Source organism: Phragmites australis, chromosome 5, assembly GCF_958298935.1.
Source record: "Phragmites australis chromosome 5, lpPhrAust1.1, whole genome shotgun sequence".
Classification (NCBI taxonomy): domain Eukaryota; kingdom Viridiplantae; phylum Streptophyta; class Magnoliopsida; order Poales; family Poaceae; genus Phragmites; species Phragmites australis.
This window is the reverse complement of record NC_084925.1, coordinates 27,392,043-27,404,077: the sequence shown is the minus strand read 5'-3', so window position 1 is coordinate 27,404,077 and position 12,035 is coordinate 27,392,043. Positions and strand designations below refer to the sequence as shown.

Here is a 12,035-nt window from a genome sequence, read left to right as displayed (position 1 = left end):
ATATTTTTTAAGATGTAGTTTTTAATTTTATCCTATAAAATATCTTTTATTCACTTATTTACGGTAGATTCTAGAATATTTTAGCTAGTTTTAAAAGGTATTTTTGTCATTTCACATTTAAAATTTGTATTATCTTTAGTATACTTGGTATGCATGTTTAATCAAAAATGTCAAGTATTGAAAAATGGAGAGAGTAAGAAGAAGTGAGAGGTAACTGAACACTGTAACATGAAGAGAGAGCATGGAGGTAAGGCCATCTCCAGTAGCTGCCTCAAAATTTCGTACTCTATAACATTATTACCGTATCCACTATCACTATTACAATACTATCTTTTTCAACCATCTCCAACAGATACTCTATAAATCTAACCTTATCTTCTCTCTCTTTTATTAAATTGTTTTCCTTTTAACCGATCCGTTAACTCCCACGTCAAAAGTCATCTTCCCCTGCAGCCCCCGTCCATCCCCATCCTTGCTGCTCCGCCGCCGCCGCCATGTCTCGCCGCAACGCCAGGTCCGCGCGACAAGAAGGTCACCTCCAAACTTCTCCAGACCTCCTGCAGTCCCCCCGTCCCTCCCCAAACTTGCTGCTTCACTTCGCCGCCGCCGCCATGTCTCGCCGCAACGCCGGGTCCGCGCGAGAAGAATCACCTCCAAGCTTCGCCAGACCTCCCGCTCCGCCGCGAAGATGTACAAGATCGACTTCCACCTCGCCTGCTTCGTCGCTGGGATCATGTCCGACGCCTGCTTCCATCGAGCAATCACTCCCTCTGCGACACCAGGCCGAGCTACACCCAGTTTGGCGGTGGGGGTGCGACGGATTCACCCAGTTCAGCGGCGACCATGACCAGCTTCCCGATGGGGTACTCGGACATCCCGAGCCCGAGCACCACGGCGGCGGCGGCGTCCGACAGAAGAAGATAGGCGTCCTGCGAGCTCGGTAACGGTGTCCTGCGGGTGACAGTACAGTGTTGCGGTTTCTGCGTAGCGTCCGCAAAATAGCCGACTCTCTCTCCTCGCTTTGCCAGCACCGTATCACTGTATCGGTGGATAACGGCTCCGCTGGAGAAGAGTTTTTGCGCTACAGTAGTCGGCAAAACACTGTAGCGGTGGATACCAGCTCCATTGCAGATCCTGCTGGAGTTGGCCTAAGGCTGGGAAGCAGCTCCAATGGAATTTTTTTTTCCATTATTACCCATGCATGTGCGTCTTTTTTTCCGCCATACATAACAATGGTTTAAGTCATATTTTTAGTATTCTGCCATAGCATCAAAACATGGCTTCGATGCAAGTTTCTTGAGTTGACCTTTCGTTTCGGGTGTCGGATTATTGATATGTGGTTTACATGCCATTGGACGAAACTATGTAGAACATTTAGATTTTTTTCCCTTGTGAATTTAACATAGCTCAAAACACATTTTAGTGCAAATGGGAGCCGGGCGATGTTTAATGCTTGCCAATAAAGTCTATGGAGTTGTAGGCATGTTTTCAAGCAAAGATTGGCCTTTTTATGCAGTGTTCAAATTGAAAAAAAATAGGTTTATATAAAATCTATTATGACAGAGCCCATGCTGTTCCTGTACAAATGTAGCAAAATACATGGGGAGTTTTAGTGAATAGTGTGAGCACTCGTTGAGGCATCTTAGGTTATTGGATTAGTATTAAATATCCACAACTCTCTTTCCTCTTGTTTTTGGTGCAGAAGAAAAAGGGGTTAGAGTCGCCACCTAAAAAATCACTATACTGATTGGTAAACGAATGTGATATCTACCAAAATATATAATATGTTTGTTGCATATTTTCGGTTCTAACGCATTTACCTGAAAAACACGGGTGGCCTTTTGATGCACCTTGATTTCTCCCCAAATCTGTTCATTCCCACTCTCAAATTCGCCGCTCTTTTCTTTTCTCGCATTTCGTTGCGCCTCGCCGCCGGCGACGAGACACAGCAAGCCAGCCCCGGCCCTCCTTCCGCCATAGTTTTCTGTCGCCGAGAGGCGTCGCCGCCCTCGTCCTCCTTCCCGCTTCCACTGGCGCGGAGTGGAGATCCACCCGTCCGGACTTGGATCGGTTCCTTCTCCTGTCTGTAAGTACTAAGTAACCCTAGCTTGCTCTGTCGGATTGAGTCCCTTGCTCGCTGCTTGGTGCCCTACTGATCCAATCCATCTATCCACGGTTCAATTAGGTGTGGTTCTTCTCCTTGAGCGCGCAAGATCAATCTCAGTTGGTCCACCATGTCCCACGTCGAGCCCGCCGCCACCGGCGCAGACCAGGGCGGCGAGGGGGCGGTCGTGCCGCTGGATGATGGCGCTGCCAGTGGCGATGGGACCACGGAAGCTCAGCTGGCGGTCGTTTCCAACTCCGGCGACGAAGCGGCGGGGAGGAGGGAGTACGGCGACGAGGCCGAGAACGAGGAGGAAGCCGCGACGGTGCACGGCAGCAAGGAGGGCACCGAGGAGCTGCTCCGGAAGGTGGTGTGCAGCGAGGAGGCGGCCTACAAGCTCTACTGCGACTACGGCCACCGCATGGGGTTTAGCATCCGCAAGGGGAAGCAATCCTACTTCACCGGCACCAAGAGGATACGGACCAAGGACTACTTCTGCTCCAAGGAAGGGCTCAAGGAAGGGGAGAAGCTTACTGATGCTAACTTCAACGACCCACACACCAGGACCAACTGCAAGGCCATGGTCCGGTTCAGGGTGAACGACCAGGGGGAGTGGAAGGTTATTCGGCTGGTCTCTGATCACAACCACAACCTGGCGAGGCCCGAGGAACGGCACCTTTTGCGGTCTGCAAGGTCACTTATAGCAGGGAGGTCGAGTTCTGTCGAGGCAATGTTGTATGCAGGGTACCAGGTGCAAAGTAACCCTCCCCAATTGCCTGCGGGAAGCACTAGTGCAACCAACAATGTGGAGACTTTGAAGCAGGATTTGCTAGTCGGGTACGGTACTATGGCAAAGGCACCGGCCATAGGTACTGGAGACTTGCAGAGCCTTGTGAGCCACCTGAAGAGCAGGGCAAATGAAGATGGCATGTTCTACTGGGATGTTCAATTAGATCAAGGTGGTCGGATGACTAATTTCTTTTGGCGTGATGGAAGGAGCAGGATTGACTATGACTATTTCGGTGATGTGGTTGTGTTTGATTTGACTTATCGCTTAAACAAACAGAACGTGGTATGTGCGCCTTTTGTTGGCGTGAACCACCATTGGCAGACCACTATGTATGGCTGCGCGCTCTTAGCTGATGAGTCGATGTCAACTTTTTTGTGGTTGTTCAAGTCCTTCTTGGAGTCCATGGGGAACCGGCATCCTCGATCCATTTTCACGAATCAAGATCAAGTTATGTCCAAAGCAATTGAAGAGGTTTTTCCAAATACATGCCATCGCATTGCTCACTGGCACATCCAAAAGAATGCCACTTCTCGTCTTGGTTCTCTTAATGGTTCAAAAGCGTTCAATAAGATGTTCATCAAGTGTATGCAGGGATGTGACTCGGAAGCAGAGTTTGAAGAAACATGGGCTGAAATGCTCCGTGCATTTAAGTTGCAGGACAATAAGTGGCTTAAGAAACTGTATAAGCTCAAGCAGAAATGGTGTAGTGCTCTCAACAAGTACATCTTTGATGGCGGGGTTGAGTATGAGCCACAATGTGACAGTATGAGTAACATATTCAGTGGCATTGCTGATAAATTGACCTCTCTTTCCGCAATTGCTGTTGCTGTGGATAAACAGACTGAAGATTGGCGGGGAAAAGAGTATGATGAGGACACACGGTGTTGCCAAAAGCCACCTGCTTGTATTATAAAGCACAGTGATATTTTGAATCATGCAGCAAAAGTTTATACACATAGAATCTACAAGCTGTTCGAGACGGATTTTCTCGACGGGTGTGGTGCCACAAAATTTAAGGAGCTTCAGTGTGAAGACAATAACACATATCAATTTGAGATGACCATGCAAGGGCGAGGGTCAAGAGTCTGCACCGTTCATTTCAATATGAATATGATGCAAATCACTTGCAGCTGCAGTAAGTTTGAGACAATGGGTTTACTTTGCCCGCATGCTCTGAAAGCTCTTAGTATCAAGAATGCATGCAAAATTCCAGAAATTTACATACTGAAGCGGTGGACCAAGGATGCGAAGAAATGGGTTTTTAACCCAAAACAATATGAACCATCATATCAGGAATGTATGGACGATGAAGCTGCATACTGCAAATATGTTATGCGGTATGCTTATGACCTTGTGATTAAGAGCCAAGGGCAGGAGGAATTGAGGAAAACGCTGTGGAATACTCTTGAGAGTGGAGAGAAGGAACTGGAGACATGCCTAGGAAATGTTAGCCAGTATGCACCTTCGTATGCCACTTGAAAGAAGCACTAATTAAGCTTCTGGACTTTCTGCTGAAGATGAGCAAGATGCACTTCCGGGTTCTTTGGAAGTTGCATGCAGAACTTCACTTGTGCTGACTCAAACTGTACTCTTAAGAAATGAAAATAGTTTTTTTTTCAAACGAGGTACAAGTTCGAGTAAGTTTTTATGCTTTCAACTTTTTTTGTCAATTCTTGTTGTGATTCCCTGCGCTTTACTTGATATTCCAATCTTTGGTACCACATCTTTGTTATGCCCATGAAGTAATGATGTTTGTTAAAATGTTATGACAAAATGCCCTAGTATTTTTTTTAGGTAGTATTGGTGGCAGTGGGTTGTGGTAAACTGACCAGTTTAGATCCTACAACGATTTACCTCTCAGACAAGTTTAGGATGAATATGAATGAGTTTAGGTTGGTGTAGTTTGGACATATGCACATTTCTAAAAGTCACATTTTGATTGTCTCAGAACAATGCAAGGAGAGAAATAGGAGAACCACTCTGGACTGCTCTTTTTTGATCAGTTTCCTGCTGAAGTTAGTTGTTTATTACCTGGTTTCTAACTGACATAGAGTCCCCCGAATGCATCTGCTTCTGATTTAAGATGTGAGGTCACTAGTTTGTTGCTGCTATGTGCAGAGTGTTAACTAGCTTGAAATTGGGCCCTGTAACATAGTGAGAACTAGAAGCCCAGTAGTTGTAGAACTAGAACCCCAGTAGTTGTAGAATTTGTGGCCAATAGATATACTGATAGGGCGAGCACCCAGTGTCAATCCAGTGCGAAAATCCATGATTGCTAGGAAGGGATTCTGCTGTGACACATTCATGCCAGAGTGCTTTCCTACCGCATCCATAAAAATTTGGAATACACAGATTTATTTTTATTTCATGAATGTATTAATGTGTAGCAAGTTGAGTATCCGGCATGCATATCCTTTATTGTGATTATTGTGGCTAGCAGACTATTTTGCGTTCCCCACCATAAATTCAACTAATACGACTTCTCACTTACTCCTATCTGGAATATTGTTAACAAAACCTATGGCAAATTGAATTGAAGTGAATTAAGTTCCACCCTTCTATGAGTTATGGCATGAACAACTACAATCATTTGTGGAGAAGAATAAGCTTATTTCCTTGTTCCTGCACCTTGAAATGTACAGCATCGTTAATCCTAAAGGAAGGAAAGATTCCAAAATCAAATAAAAGCCTGCGCACTCCTCTTTCCTCTATTAACAAATGCTTTGTTGCTGATGTCTCTGTCTCATCGACTGATAACAATAAAATGCATTTCAGTTTTTCTTTCCGTCATGAAACATGTGTGCTCAAACATTCTGTCACTCCTACAGCGACACCACTATGTCTGCTCTCATCATGGTGAGTTATGTCCTTGTGCTCACTTTCCGCCCGTATAGCATAGGCCTCCTCACCATGTACAGCATCATCCCCAATAAGCAGCTGTTCATCAGAAATCCGGAGGGGCAGGACTAGGCCAATAAGGACATAGATGATGGAAGTGATAACGATGTTCCAGGCAATGACAAAGAGCACACCAGCAATCTGCCTCCCAAACTGCGATCCACCATCCCCACGATACAATGCACCTCTGGAGTCTGGGATGGAGAGGAAGAGGCTGCAGAGGACAGGTTCGGCAAAGAGTCCGGTGGTGGTGCCACCAAGGAACCCAGCCACGGCGTGGGTGTGGAAGAAGCCAAGGGTATCATCAATCCTCTGCATGAAGGACCACTTCTTGTGCAGAACCATCATGGTGTGCCAGGGAATGCTACCCGACAGAATTCCCATCACAATAGCTGCTCAACCTTGCACCAGGCCTATTAAATGAAAAATCTAGTCTTTGTTAATTAACCAATTAAAATGGAAAACAGCCACCGCTTGATGTAAGGGTTTGTTTGTTGCACCTGGTTAATTGCATGTTAGCTTTTACCATGAAATATCTTGATGCCCTTTTTATCACTTTATCTATTATACTATGTTCTTGTTTCTGTTCATTTCTATTGAAACATAGGGGTGAATGTCTCAAAAAAGTGAAAAGCTTCTGTTCTTTGTTCCTGCGTTTGCATGCGCACATGTTTTCTGGAGGTGGTGGCAGGTCTTTTATAGCCAGATAAAAATTCAAATCTGAACTTTTTCTAGATAATTAAAAACATAGGCACTTTTACACAAAACCTAAAATCGAATAATAGTTAACGGAGCCATTTCTGCTAATATATTGAAACCAATCAGGAAGGTTGCCATCTATTGAAAGAAAAGTAATTTGGAAGGACATGCCATGGTCAGAATCATGTTTCAGTCAGTCAGATGTTTTTTTAAGATTCTTGACAAGAAAGTGACACTTAAATTTTTCAGGCCAATCAGGTCTTCTTTCACTACGGAAAGACAGTGAGTTTGATGAATGGCGGACATCCTTTTCTGTGTTGGGTGGCTGGAATCTGAGTGCTTGAAACAAGTGAAGGGCCATTAGTTTTAGAAATCCTGGTCAACCAATGCCCTTTGCTTGTAGCTTAGCAACAAGAGTGTCACCTCAGAGAAGACAAGATCTCAAATTACATATTTGCAGAACCCAATTAAATATCACAAGTTATGGCATGGTTGTGGATCAAGTTATCTTAAGCCTGCTTAGGTGGCTACAATACGGTGTCCTGGCTGTTTTCATTTAGCTCAATGCTGCAGGATATAGAATTGATCTAAGAGCCCGGAATACAGAAGATGCAGATACTTGATTCTTTGTTGACTTCGTCAGATTCTATATCCTTAGTTTCACTTGTTTTCCTTAGTTTACTTTCCAGGACATTATCATTGTGATAAAGTACTAATGCAAGTTGCAATACTTTTAAGTGGTTAGGTCTTGGTTGAACCAGTCCATCTGCCAATGGAGGAAGGAAAGGGACGAAAGGCTACTCACCTGCACCAGGGGTGATGCATACAAGACCGGTGATCATGCCCTGCACGGCACCAATTACGGACGGCTTCCCGAAGAAGAAGACATCTAGGAGTGTCCACATTAGCAGGCTAGTGGATACACAGACGTGTGTTGAGCACTGCCATGGATGAGTCTATATAGGCGGAGTATGTGTCACCACCGTTGAAGCCTGTCCATCCAAGCCACAGTAGCCCTGCCCCTGCTAGCACCAGCAGTATGTTGTTCGGAGGGAACCGCTCCCTGTCTGACGCTGACCTTGGTCCCACCTATGTGCAAGGAAATGTCAGAACCATAGATACAGAAGTGGAATGATGAATCCAATCAGGGATGTTTTGTGTACCCAGTAGGCAGCGGTAAGGCCAGCGATGCCAGAAGAGAGGTGGATGACATAGCCACCAGAGTAGTCTATGACACCCCACTGGAAGAGGAAGCCACCGCCCCAAAGCGAGAAGGCACAGATCGTGTAGGAGAAGGTAATCCAGAGTGGCACAAAGGCCATCCATGTTCATGCCCCCGAGCAGTGATCCGGCAAGGATGATGGTGATGGTGGCAAAGATGCACTGGAAGTACACCATGGTTGCAGCTGGGTAGAACGGCTGGAGCATCTCCGCCTCAAGCCAGCCGTTGTGGTAGCGGTGGCGGTGAGCTCCGACCGCGCTACCAGGAAGCTCTGCCCGAGCCCCGGTCGTGCCTTGCCCCAGAAGGGCAGGAGCCGGTCACCAAAGGACATGTACGCCCAGATGACCCAGCAGATCCATACGGCAGCAAAGGCGTACAGTGCATGAAGCCGAGTTGATTGCCCACTTCTTCTTGACAATGCTGCCGTACAAGATCCCCAGCCCCCGGCATGGTCGCGGATGTCATCTGCATGCGTTGTCTCCCTTGTTGAGCCAGTCTGGCGACGACGATGTGTTCCCGTATGCAACCGGTATCGCTCCTGCCATGGTTCGCACTGAAAGATTGGTAGGAGGAGAGGACAGAGATAAAGACGGTACGGATTGCACTGAATTCGCTAACAAAGCTCCTATAAGGATTGTCTGTGTGCCTGAGGTGTACTGGGTCTATACAACTAAATATATATATACCTCCCTGAGTACAAACAAGTTACAGCTCACATAAACCCTGGAGTGTCTGGTAAGGTTCCTATTAGCGCTGACAAGGTTGTACTTGCTGAAGTAGTGACAAGGCTGTACTTGCTTTGATTCTGTTATAACTTGATCTGATGAGATTAGTCCTAGGAATCAAAAGGGCACGCTGTTGAGTTACTATGAATTTATGCTCTTGAGTTGCATGTCACGGCACACCACTTGCATCTTTTAATGCTTATTAAAATAGCATTATTAACCTTATGGGAGTTGTGACTTGTAATTGTGAATTGGGATCATTCATAAGCAAGGCACTCCAGAGGAAAAGAAGGTTGGAATTGGGAGGTGTGTTTGTCTGTACACTGATTGTTTTCCTGCAGAAGAAAGCAGAACACAGAAAGGGACTTGGTTTGGTTGACCTGGACTAGTTGGCTAGTTGAATACTTGCATTTCCAGTCCAAAATGACTCGGAGGTTGCATGAAGTAGGCAGCAGCATCTTTCGTCGTTTACTAAGTCTAGAATGACTTGCATCTCCATTCTATAACTGAACCGAATTTTTCTTTTCTTTTTGCGAGGAGAACTGAATCGAATTAAAGATACTATCTGCAACTTAGTTTACAAGTGCTTCCATATAGCTGGAGTAATTTTACTTGCTGCTTCTCCGACGACTAGATCAAAGGTATACCAGTGACATTTCAGCATGATTGGTATCTTTATGACCTTCAGTTGGAAAGGAACTGTACTATATATCGAAACTTAGAGCATCTCTAAGAGAAATCTAATATAATTCTCTATAGTTAAATTTAAAGATTTCATCTTTAAAAATTATCTCTAATAGATGCCATATATGATTCTCAATATTTAGATGTTCTTAATACCCCTTTCCATCCTAGCTAGAAGTGAGGAACCAGGCAGGCTCTCAGTCCCACCTAGGCTCACCTACATGCTCCCATCCGCCCGCGCCTTCTTCTCTGACTGCTGCTCCGTTCGTTCGTCGTCGTTGGTATGTGGCTCCTCCTGTGCTTCCCGGCCAAATCTCTCACCATCACTCCTTGAACCCACCGCATGGACCGCGAACAAGACCTCTCCTTTAAGCCTCTCACTGCACCAACTCACTCCCCAGCTCACCCTCGTTCTTCCTCTCCTTGAACTTGAGCTCATCGCTCCCTGGTTCATCGAGGAAGAAGGTGCCCTCCTCGGCACCAACGAGTGTTCGGCTGCGATCGTGCCACTCTTGGTGAGCCTCGCCTCAACCCGACCTCGCCATAATCATCCCCTACCCCCTCTGATCTCTTTTCTCCCATCATTCTTGCAGTTGGCACCAGATGAACACCTGCACCACCGTCGTCTTCGCATCCGGCTGAAATGACCTGTCGCCGCCGTGCGGAGCCGTTCTCTCGTCTCGGTGAGTTATCCTCCAAACCTTCACGCCTGGACACTCCCTAGAGACCAATAAACATTTTCCCTGCTTGATTTTCACAGAGGAACACCGAGGAGCCCCGCCACCGTCGCCCCCTTTTTCGCCACCAACAGTCACTGTGGATAGCCTCACACGGTGAGCCAAACTTTGATTCCTTAAGCATGTGCCACCTCCAAGACCTTCTAATCATTTTGCTTCGATTGATTTTAGCCGAAAAACTCCACAGCGTGTCGTCGACAAGAGCTCCTTTTGTCGGACCACCTCACCATCACTAGGCCTCCTCGAGCCCTCTCCGCCCCAACCAACCGCACGGTGAGATATGACAGCTAAGGTCCACCCGTCGGTGACACAAGAGAGGGAAGAGACTGTGGTCTGTTGAAATATATAGGATGGGGTATTAGGAGTCTGCTAGAGAGGAAGGAGATTTAGGGAATAAATTTTATTGGGAAGGCTCCCTATACAGTGATATTGGGAGTGAGTTTTTGAGTATCTCTTGGAGATACTCTTATGTATGTATATGAAAAATTAACCAAGCTTTCCTAGTTTCCTATCTAGTGATGTCTTCATATTATACCCTCTTCTGAGTTCTGACCAAGGTTGGAGGCAGAAGCTCCAACCTCCAACCAATGCAACCACCATCGTTGCTCCTCTCAAACTTACCGAATGTGTACATTGACTTGTTTTATTGGGGGAGGGGTGGTTTTTTTAGACGAAGGCCCCCCTTACCTGACGTTGTTTGGACACCACTACAGGGGCTGTGTGGGACAGGGGATCGACCCCCCCCCCCCTCTCGGCTCACTCAACCCTTAGAGGTTTTGCCACTGGGCTACAAGCTCACCCGCGGGGTGGTTAGTTTTTAGGTGTTTCATGTTGGGTTTTGTAGTTAATACATTAGGTGGAATTCGTTCATACAAACACATTAAGTGGATTTTTCTCGGTAATGGAATTCTTCCTTTTTTACATGTGTCACATGGCACTATACCAATGACAGAAAAAAAATCTCTTCTGGCTAGAAACAAACTAGGATGCCACTATAATATGTCATGAACACGCATGGGCCCTCGCTAGGGCAATTGAGGGGGGGGGGACACCACCTTGCTACCACCAGCCCAGACGATGAGCTTGGCATGGCCTCTGTTGCCATTGCCGTCCAACAGTGGTGGCGGTGGCCAGCAGTGGAGTCAAGTGGTCTTTGTCACGGCCTTCCTCCCTTCCTTGTCTTCTAGATCCCGGCAGTGGCAGTTGTGTGGTGGCCGGATCTTCTTTGGCTCAACGTGTTTTCAAGGTGAGCGCCTAGATCTGCGCACCTCTACTGTAACGTAGTGCTGGCGCATGTGGATGGCGACCATATCTGCTTGAGGTGCCGGTTAGATCTACTTGATCAGCGGCACGACGCGAGGACCTGATCTTCACAGTGGCCCAATGGTGTGATGGCCCGATGGTGTGGAAGCCATATCTGCACAACCAATGGCGTGGCAACTAGATCTACGTGCCACTGCTAGGTTCTTTGCGCCTTGACCTAGATTTGCACGTCGATGCGCTTGGGCGACCGTCGGCGCTGAGCTCCATCTCTCCCTGAGCCTCATCACTGGGCTCCATGTCTCCCTAAGCTCCCAGTGGCCACTGCCATGGAACATGCGAACTCGTCGGGGTCCTCACCAGATCTGCGTAGTCTCCATGGTGGTGTGCTTGGATCTGCTCTTTGGTGCCTGGATCTGTTGCGTTGGTGCCCGAGCCACTACAGGGAGCCTCCTCTACCTCGTTGTGCTCGGTACCATGTCTTAGAGGCCTGCAGCTCATTAGGTGCCTATGCACAACCTTGGCGTGGTTCATCGGGGTCTATCTATGTGTTCGGCGGTGCCAGCACGATGACCACTCATGCACAAGTGTCAAGGACAACACCCTCACAACCATCTCCCTTCCCAATTGGATCTCTTGTGCATCGTTCTTCTTGTTGCCAAGCTACAGGTTGCCTCTATCGCTGTTGATCAAAGATCCTAACAGTGTGTGCTCACCATGGCTAGTCTTGGCCGTGGTTTAGCTTGTGGTTCATCGTGCCACTATTTCTATTAATCTCTTTCAAGCTTCGTGCGATGGTGATCCTCCATAGTATCTAGGTTGTTTTCTTGACTGATGCGTTAGTGTGCCTTTGGTTGGGGTCTGGTGATGATCAGTTTGGCAACAACGACACTCCGGTCATAATCCCGTGGCGCTA

General features: G+C 46.9%; 1 protein-coding gene and 1 pseudogene across 1 annotated transcript; one reads left to right on the top strand and one right to left on the bottom strand.

Annotated features, from left to right (window-relative positions):
- The first annotated feature begins 1,946 nt into the window (after positions 1-1,946).
- On the top strand, positions 1,947-4,515 carry LOC133919058 (protein FAR1-RELATED SEQUENCE 5-like). The gene is made up of 2 exons (XM_062363288.1): positions 1,947-2,086; positions 2,186-4,515. Exon 2 carries the CDS (start codon positions 2,235-2,237, stop codon positions 4,371-4,373), a length of 2,139 nt encoding a protein of 712 aa, XP_062219272.1. The 5' UTR covers positions 1,947-2,086; positions 2,186-2,234; the 3' UTR covers positions 4,374-4,515.
- Positions 4,516-5,514: 999 nt separating this feature from the next.
- Positions 5,515-8,489, bottom strand: LOC133919059 (ammonium transporter 3 member 3-like; annotated as a pseudogene).
- Between the last annotated feature and the right edge of the window lie 3,546 nt (positions 8,490-12,035).

Coding starts and splice junctions, on each gene's coding strand:
- LOC133919058 (XM_062363288.1), top strand. CDS start 2,235: ATGTCCCACGTCGAGCCCGCCGCCACCGGCGCAGACCAGGGCGGCGAG.